At 40.2% G+C, this 16,022-nt stretch overlaps 1 protein-coding gene across 1 annotated transcript; it reads left to right on the top strand.

Moving 5' to 3' along the window:
• Nucleotides 1-3,359: 3,359 nt before the first annotated feature.
• LOC117316544 lies at nt 3,360-8,756 on the top strand. The gene is made up of 2 exons (XM_033871181.1): nt 3,360-3,450; nt 5,908-8,756. The coding sequence occupies exon 2, from the start codon at nt 6,191-6,193 to the stop codon at nt 8,414-8,416; it is 2,226 nt and encodes a 741-aa protein (XP_033727072.1). The 5' UTR covers nt 3,360-3,450; nt 5,908-6,190; the 3' UTR covers nt 8,417-8,756.
• The last annotated feature ends 7,266 nt before the right edge of the window (nt 8,757-16,022 follow it).

The following is a 16,022-nucleotide window of genomic DNA, read 5'->3' as shown; positions in this document are numbered from 1 at the left end:
TATTTTTTTTTTTTTTTTTTTTTACGACCTAAACTTTATTGAATCGAAGGAAAACCCCTTTATTAATTTTACTTTTGATTTGGTTCTCTTCTATTGATTAATGAGAGAATTTTTACATACAAATTTCTTCTTCGTGAATATAGGTAGTGGGGTAAGCGCACTCCTGACTTCGTACTGGATACTGCGTGCTGCCTACTACCTTCTCCATATTGCTTACTATGCATTGTCAACGTTGTATTGTCTACTATTGTTTTTCAGCATAGCCGTACACTTTTCTTTTGGTCCCGGATATGGGAGGTACCTCAGGTTTTTACAAGAATTTACAAATGAAGATTTTAATTTCTATAAATCTGTTTGTCATTGATATATATAAATAATGGTGACGTAGAAAATTTTTAGAATTATCAAATGACAATGAGCGAAAGTTATTGTGTACATTTAGAACTTGTAATCATAACTTGATAGTGGATACTAGGACATGGAATAATATTGAACATCAAGATAGAATTTATCCTTATTGTAATTTACGTGAAATCGATGATGAATTCCACTTTCTATCAAAATGTCATTTTTTTAAATACAGAAAGCAAACTATATTTAGATGATTATATATATTAATTGATAAATGCTAATAAATGATCAGAAAAAAATGAGCACAAAAAAAGGTAAAAAGTTAAGAAATTTATGAAAAAATTGTCAAGATTATGTTTCAAAAAATCTCACAATTTGTCCTCCACATCAAATTTTGTTTGTACATTATTGTAAACATGTTTTTCTCTGTACATCTAAATAAAATAAAGTTTCATAAAATTGATAATTAGCACGTAAATAGCCGTACACGATTAAAGAGAATCGGTGGTATATTTGCTATGCACTGTATAGGTACAATGTACATTGTAGTACTCGTTCTGAATTAAATTACCTCTCGCTAACTAGGCCTGTGACAAAAGCGACGCTTGAACATATATACATATTTACATTCTGTGTTGCATTTGCCTATATGCCGTTAGTAAACCAAATTGTATTCATGAGACTGTATACTGCAATTTACAGTGATTCGGTCAGAGTAGGAATACAGCCCCAGGTGTTGCTGGTCAAAACAATGGCCGCCAGTTACTTTCGGCCTGGAGAGATTTCGAATGCTAGCATTTATTATCCACAACACAAAAAATAAAGCAACTTCATAAGTTATGAGAATAATATTTTATAATTAAAACAAAATGTAGTCAACACAAAATAACTTTAAGCGCCGTTCTTGATCTAAGAATTATCAAATTGTCAATGTCGTCACACTCACAGGGGCTCGTTTCCGAAATTTCAGAAATGTAAGACACGACAACATTAAAAGTCCAGTATGAATACATAAAAAAAAAAATCTTGTGAAAAATCGGGAGCATCGACATGGTTTCCGGTGTGTATGTATAGGCCTATTGGATTTTAGTTTTGTGGTTATTCACTGATGTTAAAGGCCTACCTTACAAAATATGTACACTCTCTATTTGTAGGTAAGCGCATGTCGACTAATTGTTTTGTGGTGTAAAACAATAGCGCTACGGACACAATAGGGCTTCGGACACTGTCCATTATAAGTGACTCTTATACAAAAAAAACCACAATGGCCATTGTATCGTGTCCAGAGATCACTCACGCGTGTCCGTTAAATGCATTCTAACTACGTACATGTATATATATATCTATATATATACCAGTGTAATTAGCGACAGTATAGGCGCTGCAGATGTTTGAATATTACAATATGATATCGGGCTCCCCTGAATTCCACTGAAGTTTTGACGTCCGTTCTGCGGCTGGCGTTTCGAGGATTAAGGTTGGTGTACTTGAATTTGAACCAATAATAGTCTTTCAGACGTGTCCATCAAGTGATTTAGCTGTATGTATATGTATGTATATATTTTACTTATATATGTAAAAGATTTTGGCGCCAATTTTGTAACAGGAGAGGAGAAAATGCAGCGGCCAGACCGGGGTTCGAACCCGGGACCTCCGAACACTAGCCGGATGCTAACTCAAGCATTGAATTGAACATGAGAATCGAACTAAAACTGATATCTATCGTTCATGTCTACTGGGAAAATGTTCTATGGGACCAACAATTTATAGATACCATAGAGGAACAACACTATCTTCATTCTGTGTATGTTGTACGGGATAATGAACTGAATGTTGTTCTAATAAAAATATTCTTTAACGTGGCGGCCTTCGCGCCATGATCACTTGATTCATTTTAGCCCGAGTTTCCTCTGGCCCTGACACCAGACCAGACATGGTGACAGGGCCAGAGAAACCCCAGGCTAGTTCATTACCTCCAATGGATTTATTTATAACCCCATTAAAGTGATATTGACTCCCGCAACTAAACATTTTGGGCTCGGTGATTGTAAGATGGATGTCTTGCACACAAAGGCTTAGACTTTCATGTACATGTAGTTCCCTTAATTTTGATTTTGTTTTAAGATCAAATCTTGTACATATTGCAGTATGTTCTTATAGGGCAACCCCTATGTAAAGTCTTTCGCTACTTTTTAGAATATTTATAAATGAAAATAAAAGTTGGATTCAATTTGGAAACGAATTTGTTAAGAAACTTTAGAAACTTGCATGCAATCTAATTAAAATCTAGATGGTTATTCTCACTACATCACATGAACATCTAACGACATAAAGGGTCATGTCAGGATGACCTTTTGGAGTAACCAATCAAATCACTACTTACAGAATCTTGGAAGTAAATTTCGTATGTGCGAAATAGCATGGCTAGAGTGCATAGCTTGTATAATCTGTCAATCTGTTTCAAGTCATTTCGTCCCACGAAGCATAAACAGTAGATATATTCAATGTTCATGCTGTACCGAAATGGTTAGCTTCAGATACTTGATGGGCGAATGGGTGAGATCGATGACATATCGAAAAATTGGCAATTCGCCCTGAAAGTGAGATATTGAGATACCAAATGACCATCTAGATTTAATTAGATTGACCGCATGTTACTGTGGGCCTGAATTCAAATGTCTTTAGATACATGCAAACTTTTATTAAACCCAACGACTGATTTCGATAGTAACACATACTGTATTGTAGAAATAGGCATGTTTTCATTGTGTCACTTGTGTTCTATATGTAAATTATATAGTGAGAAGGCCTGGATAAGCTGTTGAAACTTGCATAAAACATTCTTTACAATAAATATGAAACTTACAATGAACACAACCACAAGGCCACTTCTAGAAAATATCTAGCTTTAATTTGTTAACATCACAAGAATAGAAGAGCATTTTGACATTTCCCGATTTACGTGTAATTGCGTTAATATAATCCCCCGAAAACTTTATAATCCTACAGGTTGACAGAGTATGGAAGTTCTAAATGTTCTCCTCTTCCTGTGGGCCCTGGAATCTGTCACAGAGGCGCAACGCAGGACAAGACATGGAGGTAAGATTTCTATAGACGGACGGACAAGACATGGCGGTAAGATTTCTATAGACGGACGGACAAGACATGGAGGTAAGATTTCTATAGACGGACGGACAAGACATGGAGGTAAGATTTCTATAGACGGACGGACAAGACATGGAGGTAACATTTCTATAGACGGACGGACAGGACATGGAGGTAACATTTCTATTGACGGACGGATAAGACATGGAGGTAAGATTTCTATAGACGGACGGACAAAACATGGAGGTAACATTTCTATTGACGGACGGACAAGACATGGAGGTAAGATTTCCATTGACGGACGGACAAGACCCAGAGGTAAGATTTCTATTGACGGACGGACAGGACATAGAGGTAACATTTCTATAGACGGACGGACAAAACATGGAGGTAAGATTTCTATAGACGGATGGACAAGACATGGAGGTAAGATTTCTATAGACGGACGGACAAGACATGGAGGTAAGATTTCTATTGACGGGCGGACAAAACATGGAGGTAACATTTCTATTGACGGACGGACAAGACATGGAGTTAACATTTCTATAGACGGACGGACAAGACATGGAGGTAAGATTTCTATAGACGGACGGACAAGACATGGAGGTAAGATTTCTATAGACGGACGGACAGGACATGGAGGTAAGATTTCTATAGACGGACGGACAAGACATGGAGGTAAGATTTCTATAGACGGACGGACAAAACATGGAGGTAACATTTCTATTGACGGACGGACAAGACATGGAGGTAACATTTCTATAGACGGACGGACAAGACATGGAGTTAACATTTCTATAGACGGACGGACAAGACATGGAGGTAAGATTTCTATAGACGGACGGACAAGACATGGAGGTAAGATTTCTTTAGACGGACGGACAAGACATGGAGGTAAGATTTCTATAGACGGACGGACAAGACATGGAGGTAAGATTTCTATAGACGGACGGACAAGACATGGAGGTAACATTTCTATAGACGGACGGACAAAACATGGAGGTAACATTTCTATAGACGGACGGACAAGACATGAAGGTAACATTTCTATAGACGGACGGACAAAACATGGAGGTAAGATTTCTATAGACGGACGGACAGGACATGGAGGTAACATTTCTATTGACGAACGGACAAGATATGGAGGTATGATTTCTATAGACGGACGGACAAGACATGGAGGTAAGATTTCTATAGACGGACGGACAGGACATGGAAGTAACATTTCTATTGACGGATGGACAAGACATGGAGGTAACAATTCTATTGACGGACGGACAAGACAGAGGTTGCTTTGCTGATTGTAATACTAAAATAACTATCTCTAATATGTCTTTATATACTATATGCATTACATTTCACATAAGTGTTCCAACAAATGTTCATTTTATTCACGAGTTATCAAATAACAATAATCTAGTATTAAATAGAGATACTGAAACATATTGATCTTAGAAAACGAGGCCTGGTAAAAGAGAGATATTTTGTTTTTCAATTCGAATAAAGACAACCCTTTCTCTGAAATTAATTCGTTTTTAGTAGTGCAAGTACTTTGAGCTGAGCGTATTCTCGGATTTTGTTTGTTTCGGTGTCTCATTGTAGTAGTTAGTGGCTACCTCACATAGTAACCTTCGTGATGTCCGTAGCGTTCTAACCGGAGTAAGTAAGGCCAAATGTCTTGTCCAAGGACACACCCACGACAGCACAGACCAGCTTGTTTCTCAGCTTCTTAAGGAACACAAACTGTCACGGGTAGGGTGCATCTAACGACTTACCTCTAATCTTTCCCTGAGGTTAAGTATAGGGACCACGGAACCAAATGATTTCCCATAGACGGTAATATTAACGTTTATCACTGTACTGCTTAAATGGAGTTTTCAACACTGGTCCAGTAGCAATAATTTTGAAGTATGTCATCTCGGAAACCTCTAAATGGAATTATAAAAAATTCTACCAATTTGAATTTTTTTTTTATATGGGGGCTGCCATCTTGTATTGAAATCAGCACCAAAAATTCATCTAAATTAACAACAGAATACACACTTACTTACCTCCCCCTGACAAAAACCGGCTAGCAAAAAAATAACTGTTTTTTCTATATATTTTACATCTATATGTATTGCCCGACCCACATATTAAAACTTTGGAAACTTCTCTCACCTTAATATCCAATCAGTAGGCCTCGATGTATTCACCTTCCTATTAAATCTTCTGCCCAAACGGGGAAAACCCACATTCTATTTTTGATTTGGTTCTGTGGTCCCTATATGTAGGCTGGGCTCTAACCGAATGAGCTATCACGGTCCTCTCTATTTTAGGATCGCTTTCGAAAACAAGCATAATGTTATTGGCTTCCATTGGTTAGAATGCCTCACTATGTCACCAGAGACTCGTTGTTAAGTTTTTATGCGGAATTATTTAACTGATGCAGCTAAATCAATATTATTGTAGGTGGAACATTCAGTGTTTATCCTTCACGAGGTGTGGTTGTTCCTCACGGCTTCTCACTGCCCCTGCCGAGAACCAAAGCGCCATTTCGACACCGATTCCACACCAGTGAAGCGTCTACGGGATCTGGACCCGGAAGAAACTTCCCTTTGACCTATATTCCGGAAACAATGTCCCCAGCACCCACAGCCTTAAAGGCAGTGTTCCACTGGTGTTCCGTTCCGGGAGATATGTTCCAATAAGTTTCAGCTCTGTAAATGGAATCTTGCCTCAAAATATTGGAAATATGAACACAGGAGAGAGACACAGTTGGAGAAATAGTCTTCATTTTAATTCCGGAAACACGTTTCAGGGTAATATACGGAATAACTTGAACACCGGAAACAGTATTCAGCCATGGTTTAACAATGGAGACTGGTCGTTGAACACCGGAAGTAAGTTCAATACATTGTTTAGTACCGGAAGTATTAACCCTTTTCTTAATAACGATCGCGATGTCCCAACTTCCGGCAATACTGAAACGAAAAGTCAGACGCAGCTCGCTCCTGGAAGAAACAACTCCTCAAATTTTATCGTCAAAAACAACATCACGCCCATCGATATTTCTCAACACGGGAGAAACATAGAAAATCAACTTTACAGCAAACTCGATTTCTTGGATTCGTCAGAAGGAGGAAATGTAGACCTTGGAGTCAAACAATTTTCTGCCTTTGGATTTCCATTGGAATCTAAACCTCCCTCACTTCCATTCGATACAAAGAAGAACCAAGTCGATACTTTGTTAAAGTTAAGAGCAACCCAGATAAACCAGTTCGCTGTGCCAAAGGATTCCAATCATTTTGGATCAACAGAATTGTTGGACGGAACAGTCTCTGGAACGACGGATCCAACGTCTTTACCTAAAGGAAGTGGTTCTCCAGATATGACACAGATTACTGCCGCGGAGTTCGGCAATGCTTCTCCAGATATGACACAGATTACTGCCGCGGAGTTCGGCAATGCTTCTCCAGATATGACACAGATTACTGCCGCGGAGTTCGGCAATGCTTCTCCAGATATGTCACAGATTACTGCCGCGGAGTTCGGCAATGCTTCTCCAGATATGACACAGATTACTGCCGCGGAGTTCGGCAATGCTTCTCCAGATATGTCACAGATTACTGCCGCGGAGTTCGGCAATGCTTCTCCAGATATGACACAGATTACTGCCGCGGAGTTCGGCAATGCTTCTCCAGATATGACACAGATTACTGCCGCGGAGTTCGGCAATGCTTCTCCAGATATGACACAGATTACTGCCGCGGAGTTCGGCAATGCTTCTCCAGATATGACACAGATTACTGCCGCGGAGTTCGGCAATGCTTCTCCAGGCATGCCACAGATTACTGCCGCGGAGTTCGGCAATGCTTCTCCAGATATGACACAGATTACTGCCGCGGAGTTCGGCAATGCTTCTCCAGATATGACACAGATTACTGCCGCGGAGTTCGGCAATGCTTCTCCAGGCATGCCACAGATTACTGCCGCGGAGTTCGGCAATCTTGCTGTTCTTAGAGGGTCAAATAATTTTCAAGTAGCAGGAGAAAACGCACGAATACTTTCTCCATCCTGGCTAAATCAACAAGCTGGTGACAGTTTCCGGAACATTCCACAACCACTGCGTAGTCTGAGCAGAGGTGTGAATGTACCTATTACAACAAAGCTACCATTTCGACTAGAATCTCCACACAGATCACAGCCACCCTTTTCAGCTATTCCGCCTCGACACCCGCTCAATCCAACAACAGCTTTCGATTTGATGAGTAACATGGCGGGTCCTTTTCACGACCCGCTCATGGTTTTTGGTTTAAATAAAATACTAGATCTCGACATCACAGATAATACCTTCTTTAAAGCCATTTCGAATCCGATCAGCGCCAATGAAGCTTTACAGATGAGAATTCATGCGACGCCATCTATAAATCTTATGGCGTCGTCCAATGACCACACAAGTCCGTTCCTGCCGCCATCGCCCATTTCGCCTCAAAATGACATCATGAACGCTCCTCTGATCACCAATAATGACATCCGTACGGGACCACATCTCTTCCAAGCTCCTCATGACGCCAATGCGAGATCGGCAAATAGTGTATTGCCGCCTGGAACTCTTCAATTCCATGCACAGCACAGCGGACACTTTTCACGTAATCCATTCCTTGTAAACTCCAACCCAGTCATGACCCATTCAACGAGTCCACCCGGTGTCCAGTTCCTTTCACGAACAATTCCAAGAATGACAGAAAATGGCTTCTCTAGAAATTTGTTGCAAACACATTCCTTGTTCGATCCAGTCTTTGGAATAACGTTTGGAGATTCACACGACCCCGTGGTCAAGAAAACCAGGATTCACAAGGAAAGTGGTGACAGAAACATCTCCTTGGGTGAAAAAATGTCCAAACCTGTCAATATCCATACTGTATCTAAACCCACTAACTTAACGAAGATGACGTCAACAAAAACTTCACGTCAGTAAATATCACTATTACACATCACAACATCTTAGAGAACGCTGTACTGTTGTGTATAACTAATGAGTGGGTTAATTTGTAATTAATTTTACATTTATTATGATTATTAAGAGTTATTTCCCTTTTATTATTTTCCGGATATTATGTTTTGGTTTCTTTTTCATTTGATTAGTGTTAACCATTTTCCGGATATTTTGGTTCCTTGTTCTTTATTATGTTCCCTTATTTGGTTCCTTGTTATTATTATGGATGGGGCCGCGGTGGCCGAGTGGTTAAGGTGTCCCGACACTTTAACACTAGCCCTCCACCTCTGGGTTGCGAGTTCGAAACCTACGTGGGGCAGTTGCCAGGTACTGACCGTAGGCCGGTGGTTTTTCTCCGGGCACTCCGGCTTTCCTCCACCTCCGAAACCTGGCACGTCCTTGACCCTGGCTGTTAATAGGACGTTAAACAAAAACAAACAATCTTTATTATGTAATAAAGGTCAGGATTGGTCAATTGACCACATCCTCAAATGATACATATTAATTAACTCTCAGGGGATATAAAAAGACTTGCGCGTTTTGCATAAGGCGTTCTCCAGCAGCTTTCAGTCTAAACGGACTTAGTGCCGTTTGGATGTACATATTTAGGATGTAAATATGTAGATTTAGATTTGTTTAAATGTGTGTGAATTGTAAAGTGTGAATGCGCCGGCGATAGTGTGGAAGATGGATGAAACTTCATTGGATTATATTGTACCTTCGGGATTTTCATTTAGATTAATAAATATCGGTAAACTTTACATCCTGCGTCGAATTATGTTTATCGCACCACAACCATCCAAAAACGAACTTTCACGTCCCGTGTTCATGGAGAGCGGACGTTACACAAGTAATCGTTGTAGTGTTGTCATCACCCGTTACTGCGCATGTTCACATACAAACAATAACGTCCGGTACACAAAGGATGCTTGACTGGTACATTTAACTATTAACCATAACACTTTAATATTTACATTCTGTGTTGCATTTGTCTATATGTCGTTAGTAAACCAAATTGTATTCATGAGACTGTATACTACAATTTACAGTGATTCGGTCAGTGTAGGAATACAGCTCCAAGTGTTGTAGGTTAAACAATGGCCACCAGTTACTTTCGGCCTAGAGAGCTTTGGAATGCTAGCATTTATTTACAGAAGCCACAACGAAAAATAAAGCAACATCGCAAGTTATGAGAGTATCATTTTATAATTAGAAAAATGTAGTCAACGCGAAATTACTATAAGTGCCACTCTTGATCTATACGAAATATGATCAAATTGTGAATGTCGTCATACTCACAGGGGCTCGTTCCGAATTTTCAGAAATGCAAGATACGACAACAATAAAAGTAATGTATTTATAAAAACAATCTTGCATAAATATCGGGAGTATCGACATGGTTTCCGGTTGAATATGTGTAGGCCTACTGGATTTTAGTTTTGTGATTATTCACTGATCTCAATGGCCTACTTTACAAAATCGAGCCCCTGTGAAGTTGAAAATCGTCTGCTAAGTTAGCCTAGCGACACTGAGTTGACCGGTTAGACTGGAATCTGTTTCGAACGAAATATCCTTGGAATCATTTCCCCTACTGTCAAGACGACTTTCATTTAGAATCTAAACGCTGGTATTCTTGTTAAATTAACGTAAACCCAGTCGATAGAAACATAAGTGTTTCCGAGGAATCGAGTCTGTCCTGGGCAATGCCCGTTCGAACCGCATCACTTCTAAATGTTAACTTTATATCATTGCGCAGAAAAAACGGTTTCGATTTTGAACAATCAGAAATTATGCAATTGTGAACAATTTGGCGATACCTACAAGCGTATATGAAATAAAAAATAAAGCCAAATTTGTACAAAAACGTTCTTATGTGCTTGCTATTAATAACGTCATCAGGAACTATATTATTCCTTCTGGAAATTTCGGCTGTTCCGGTATTTGAACTTGATGACGTCAGTGATAGGGTAAGCGGCAAGTTTAAACGCGTCATAACCTACACTAAATAAAAAATCTTTATGAATGTAAATATAAGCATTGAACTGTTACCAAATGGTAGTATACAGTCGATATGAATACAATTTGGGTGACAGATAAATATTTCATGTCGCCCTACCTAACGGGCGACATTCTATTTATCTGTCACCCAAATTGTATTCATATCGACTGTATACTACCATTTGGTAACAGTTCAATGCTTAAGTAATAGCAAACTTATATAATGACATACATATATACAGTATATATGAACACTACAACCATGTACTAGTATGAACGTAATTCTCTGTTTCAAATAAACAGTTATTCCAACAACGCAACAAGTTTACATTTCTTTTTGGGTTCGTTAAAGCTTTCAGGAACAACATTAGTAAGACAATAGATTGTCGGCCATCTATTGGCGAAAGACGAAACAAATCAGCCACCGTAAAGATCCCAAATTTAGTCGCCTCTTACGATCACTCCATCTACAGATCTAGAGATATTGTACACCAGTACACTACCCGCCACTGTAACACATTTATCACATGTCCATTGAATTTCTGTTTTGCTGTATAAACATTTACAACAGTGTTTAGTACTATTTATACGTTAGACTTATGAAATACTGTTATGATTCCAAAACAATTATAACATAAAGATATTAGATGTTAAACTTTCAAATCATGCGATTGCATTTAGTTTATAGTCTGTAGGTGTTTTCGAATACGAGCTGTTTTTTGTTTCAAGCACAGATGTGAAATGTTTCGACGTGTAATCCTGGTTCCCATAAATCCTGATTGTTCTCGCCGTGTGCTAGTCCACAGGCGCGTGCGTCTGGGAAGTATTTATGACAAAATAGCCTCTACTCTTACTATAGCAATAAGGTGTTTTTTCTCTCTCTATAAATACCAACCAGAAACAGACGCCTGTGGTAAGGCCCTATACAGAAACAGTCGCCTGTGGTAAGGCCCTATACAGAAACAGACGCCTGTGGTAAGGCCCTATACAGAGACAGACGCCTGTGGTTAGGCCCTATACAGAAACAGACGCCTGTGGTAAGGCCCTATACAGAAACAGACGGCTGTGGTAAGGCCCTATACAGAAACAGACGTCTGTGGTAAGGCCCTATACAGAAACAGACGCCTGTGGTAAGGCCCTATACAGAAACAGTCGCCTGTGGTAAGACCCTATACAGAAACAGACGCCTGTGGTAAGGCCCTATACAGAAACAGACGCCTGTGGTAAGGCCCTATACAGAAACAGACGCCTGTGGTAAGGCCCTATACAGAAACAGACGCCTGTGGTAAGGCCCTATACAGAAACAGACGCCTGTGGTAAGGCCCTATACAGAAACAGACGCCTGTGGTAAGGCCCTATACAGAAACAGACGCCTGTGATAAGGCCCTATACAGAAACAGACGCCTGTGGTAAAGCCCTATACAGAAACAGACGCCTGTGGTAAAGCCCTATACAGAAACAGACGCCTGTGGTAAAGCCCTATACAGAAACAGACGCCTGTGGTAAGGCCCTATACAGAAACAGACGCCTGTGATAAGGCCCTATACAGAAACAGACGCCTATGGTAAGGCCCCATACAGAAACAGACGCCTGTGGTAAGGCCCTATACAGAAACAGTCGCCTGTGGTAAGGCCCTATACAGAAACAGACGCCTGTGGTAAGGCCCTATACAGAAACAGTCGCCTGTGGTAAGGCCCTATACAGAAACAGACGCCTGTGGTAAGGCCCTATACAGAAACAGTCGCCTGTGGTAAGGCCCTATACAGAAACAGACGCCTGTGGTAAGGCCCTATACAGAAACAGACGCCTGTGGTACGGCCCTATACAGAAACAGACGCCTGTGGTAAGGCCCTATACAGAAACAGACGCCTGTGGTAGGGCCCTATACAGAAACAGACGCCAGTGGTAAGGCCCTATACAGAAACAGACGCCTGTGGTAAGGCCCTATACAGAAACAGACGCCTGTGGTAGGGCCCTATACAGAAACAGACGCCTGTGGTAAGGCCCTATACAGAAACAGACGCCTGTGGTAAGGCCCTATACAGAAACAGACGCCTGTGGTAAGGCCCTATACAGAAACAGACGCCTGTGGTAAGGCCTTATACAGATGATGCACCGCCTTCTACTTTTACATTCTCTTTTGTGATTGGCTACTGTAAACATGGTTATTTTTGCGGAGGGTTAATTTCGCGATTTCGATACGCAAATTAAACGCTTAGGGTTAATTTTCGAGATCGATCCACCCATTTGTAGCTTGAGCTTACGCCAATTGGTTTCCAAATGATACATTTACGTGTGGGGGGAATTCTCGCGATCAAAAGGACTCTGCGTAATTGGCGTAAATTTCCACAGATACAGGAAGTTGGGCAAATAAATGTCCTTTAAATAGGCGACACAAAATTTCGTATACCAAATATAATGCTTCATCCCGAGCCGAAGGGCTGTGGTGGCCGAGTGGTTAAGGTGTCCTGACACTTTATCACTAGCCCTCCACCTCTGGGTTGCGAGTTCTCAACCTGCGTTGGACAGTTGCCAGGTACTGACCGTAGGTCGGTGGTTTTTCTCTGGGTACTCCTTCACCTCGAAAACCGGGCACGTCCTTAAATGACCCTGGCTGCTACTATGGATGTCCAAAACCAAATCTACCTGAGCCTGCAAGGAATGTTTTGAATCGTGTATGTGGTCGGGTAAGGTATTCCAGACTAAGAGGTCCTGCTCTGTTGTGGTATCTAAAAGTGTATTATTTTTCTACAATGTTGATCATTGTGGTAGTATGCTGGTGATTGATTCGATAAATGATTCGAAAATGTTATTGTGAAAAATAAAACGTTCTTGTTGATTTATTTACATGTGTATGCATTTTGTTTTTAATGACTTGACCGTTCATTACCACTTCAAAAAACACCCTCAAATTCAGGGCATTCTTATACACAAATCAAGTACGACCCCCATTAACCGGAAGTTGTGTTATTCTAATGACGACAAATACATGTACGTCACTGTTCGACAGATTTCATGCAAATACTTTTAAAATATCTGTTAACAGTTTTAACATCGAGAGACAACGGTAGAAGAAGATTGTTTTAGGAATACTTATATCTACATTATAAATGACCATTACCGTGTATCGCATTTATATAAAACAGGTTGACATGCATGTGCATATTGGCGTTAAATAACAATAAAAACATTTAAATTTCTTGAGTCAAAGGTTGCCGCACGTACATGTAATCTCAAACGCACACCTTACAAAGTATGTTTTGAGCCAAACATGATAATTTCAACAAAGGATGTCATTATTTGCTATATTATTTTATTTCAAATGCTGCAGATAAAATATACAATAAAATGTAAACAAGAGGCCCATGGGGCCTGTATCGCTCACCTGGTTGGATTTGACCAAATGTCAAAATAATGTACATGTTCAATTTGTCAATACATATAAAAAATGTACTCTCTGAAAGACCATATGGATTATTTTTACACAATAATGGTGTTTAAAGAAACTAAGTCCCTTAGGGTGGGGAAAACCCTTTGGCCTATTTTTACATAAAAATTGTGTTTATCCCTTAATGCCCAGCGATACTATACATAGTTATGGGATTGAGGGTCACAGTAACCATTTATGCAAAATCTGTTCCCCCATCACCAGGGATGTTTCTGACCAAATTGGGTTCAAATCCATTTAAAACTCAAATCTCTATTTCCCCTATTTGGCCCCTCCCTTCAGGCCCCTTGGGGGTCAGAGTCAATATTTATATAAACTCCCTTTCCCCCCTTCCCCTAAGGATATTCCAGACCAAATTTGGTTCAAATCCATTCATAACTTTATGAAAATAACGATTTAAAGGAGTAACCCCTATTTCCCTATTTGGCCCAGCCCCTCAGGCCCCTCAATATTTATACAAACTCTTTCCCCCCCTTCCTCTCTGGATGTTCCTGACCAAATTTAGTTAAAATCCATTCGTAACTTAATAATTAATAGCGATTTAAAGGATTAACCCCTATTTTCCCTATCAGACCCCACTCCTCAGTCCCCTGGAGATTCAGAGTAAAACATTATACCAACTCGGTTCCCCTTCTCCAATGAATATTCCTGACCATATTTGGTTTAAGTCCATTTAAAACTTTATGACTAGTAGCAATTAAAAGACTAATCTCTATTTCCCCTACTTGGCCCCGCCCCTTAGGCCCCTAGGGGTACAGAGTAAAAATTCATATAAACTCTGTTCCCCCTCCCCTCAAGGATGTTCCTGACCAAATTTGGTGAAAAGCTATTCAATACTTCAGGAGTAGTAGCGATTTAAAGGAGTGACCCTATTTCCCCCCGCCCCTCAGGCCCCTGGGGGTTGAGAATAAAGATTTAAACAAACTCTGTTCCTCTTCCTCCAAGGATGTTCCTGACCAAATCTGGTTCAAATTCATTAATAACTTTATGACTAGTAATGATTTAAAGGATTAACCCTATTTCCCCTATTTGGCCCTGCCCCTCAGGCCCCTGGGGGTTCAAAGTAAAAATTTATACAAACTCTGTTTCCTTTCTGCCAAGGATGTTACTGACCAAATTTGGTTCAAATTCATTCATAACTTTATGACTAGTAGCGATTTAAAGGATTAACCCTATTTCCCCTATTTGGCCCTGCCCCTCAGGCCCCTGGGGGTTCAAAGTAAAAATTTATACAAACTCTGTTTCCTTTCTGCCAAGGATGTTACTGACCAAATTTGGTTCAAATTCATTCATAACTTTATGACTAGTAACGATTTAAAGGAATAACTCTATTTCCCCTATTTGGCCCCGCCCCTCAGGCCCCTGCGGGTTCAGAGTAAAAATTTATACAAACTCTGTTCCCTTTCTGCCAAGGATGTTCCTGACCAAATTTGGTTCAAATTCATTCATAACTTTATGACTAGTAGCGATTTGAAGGAGTAACCCTATTTCCCTATTTGGCCCCGCCCCTCAGGCCCCTGGGGGTTCAGAGTAAAAATTTATACAAACTCTGTTCCCCTTCTGCCAAGGATGTTCCTGACCAAATCTGGTTCAAATTCATTCATAACTTTATGACTAGTAGCGATTTAAAGGAGTAACCCTATTTCCCCTATTTGGCCCCGCCCCTCAGGCCCCTGGGGGTTCAGAGTAAAAATGTATACAAACTCTGTTCCCCTTCTGCCAAGGATATTCCTGACCAAATTTGGTTCAAATTCATTCATAACTTTATGACTAGTAACGATTTAAAGGATTAACCCTATTTCCCCTATTTGGCCCCGCCCCTCAGGCCCCTGGGGGTTCAGAGTAAAAATGTATACAAACTCTGTTCCCCTTCCCCCAAGGATGTTCCTGACCAAATTTGGTTCAAATTCATTCATAACTTTATGACTGACCAAATTTGGTTCAAATTCATTCATAACTTTATGACTAGTAGCGATTTAAAGGAATAACCCTATTTCCCCTATTTGGCCCCGCCCCTCAGGCCCCTGGGGGTTCAGAGTAAAAATGTATACAAACTCTGTTCCCCTTCCCCCAAGGATGTTCCTGACCAAATTTTGTGAAAATCCATTCAATACTTTAGGACTAGTAGCAATTTAAAGAAAA

This window comes from Pecten maximus, chromosome 18, assembly GCF_902652985.1.
Source record: "Pecten maximus chromosome 18, xPecMax1.1, whole genome shotgun sequence".
NCBI lineage: Eukaryota > Metazoa > Mollusca > Bivalvia > Pectinida > Pectinidae > Pecten > Pecten maximus.
The sequence above is the reverse complement of the archived record's forward strand: the minus strand, read 5'-3'. Positions and strand labels throughout refer to the sequence as shown.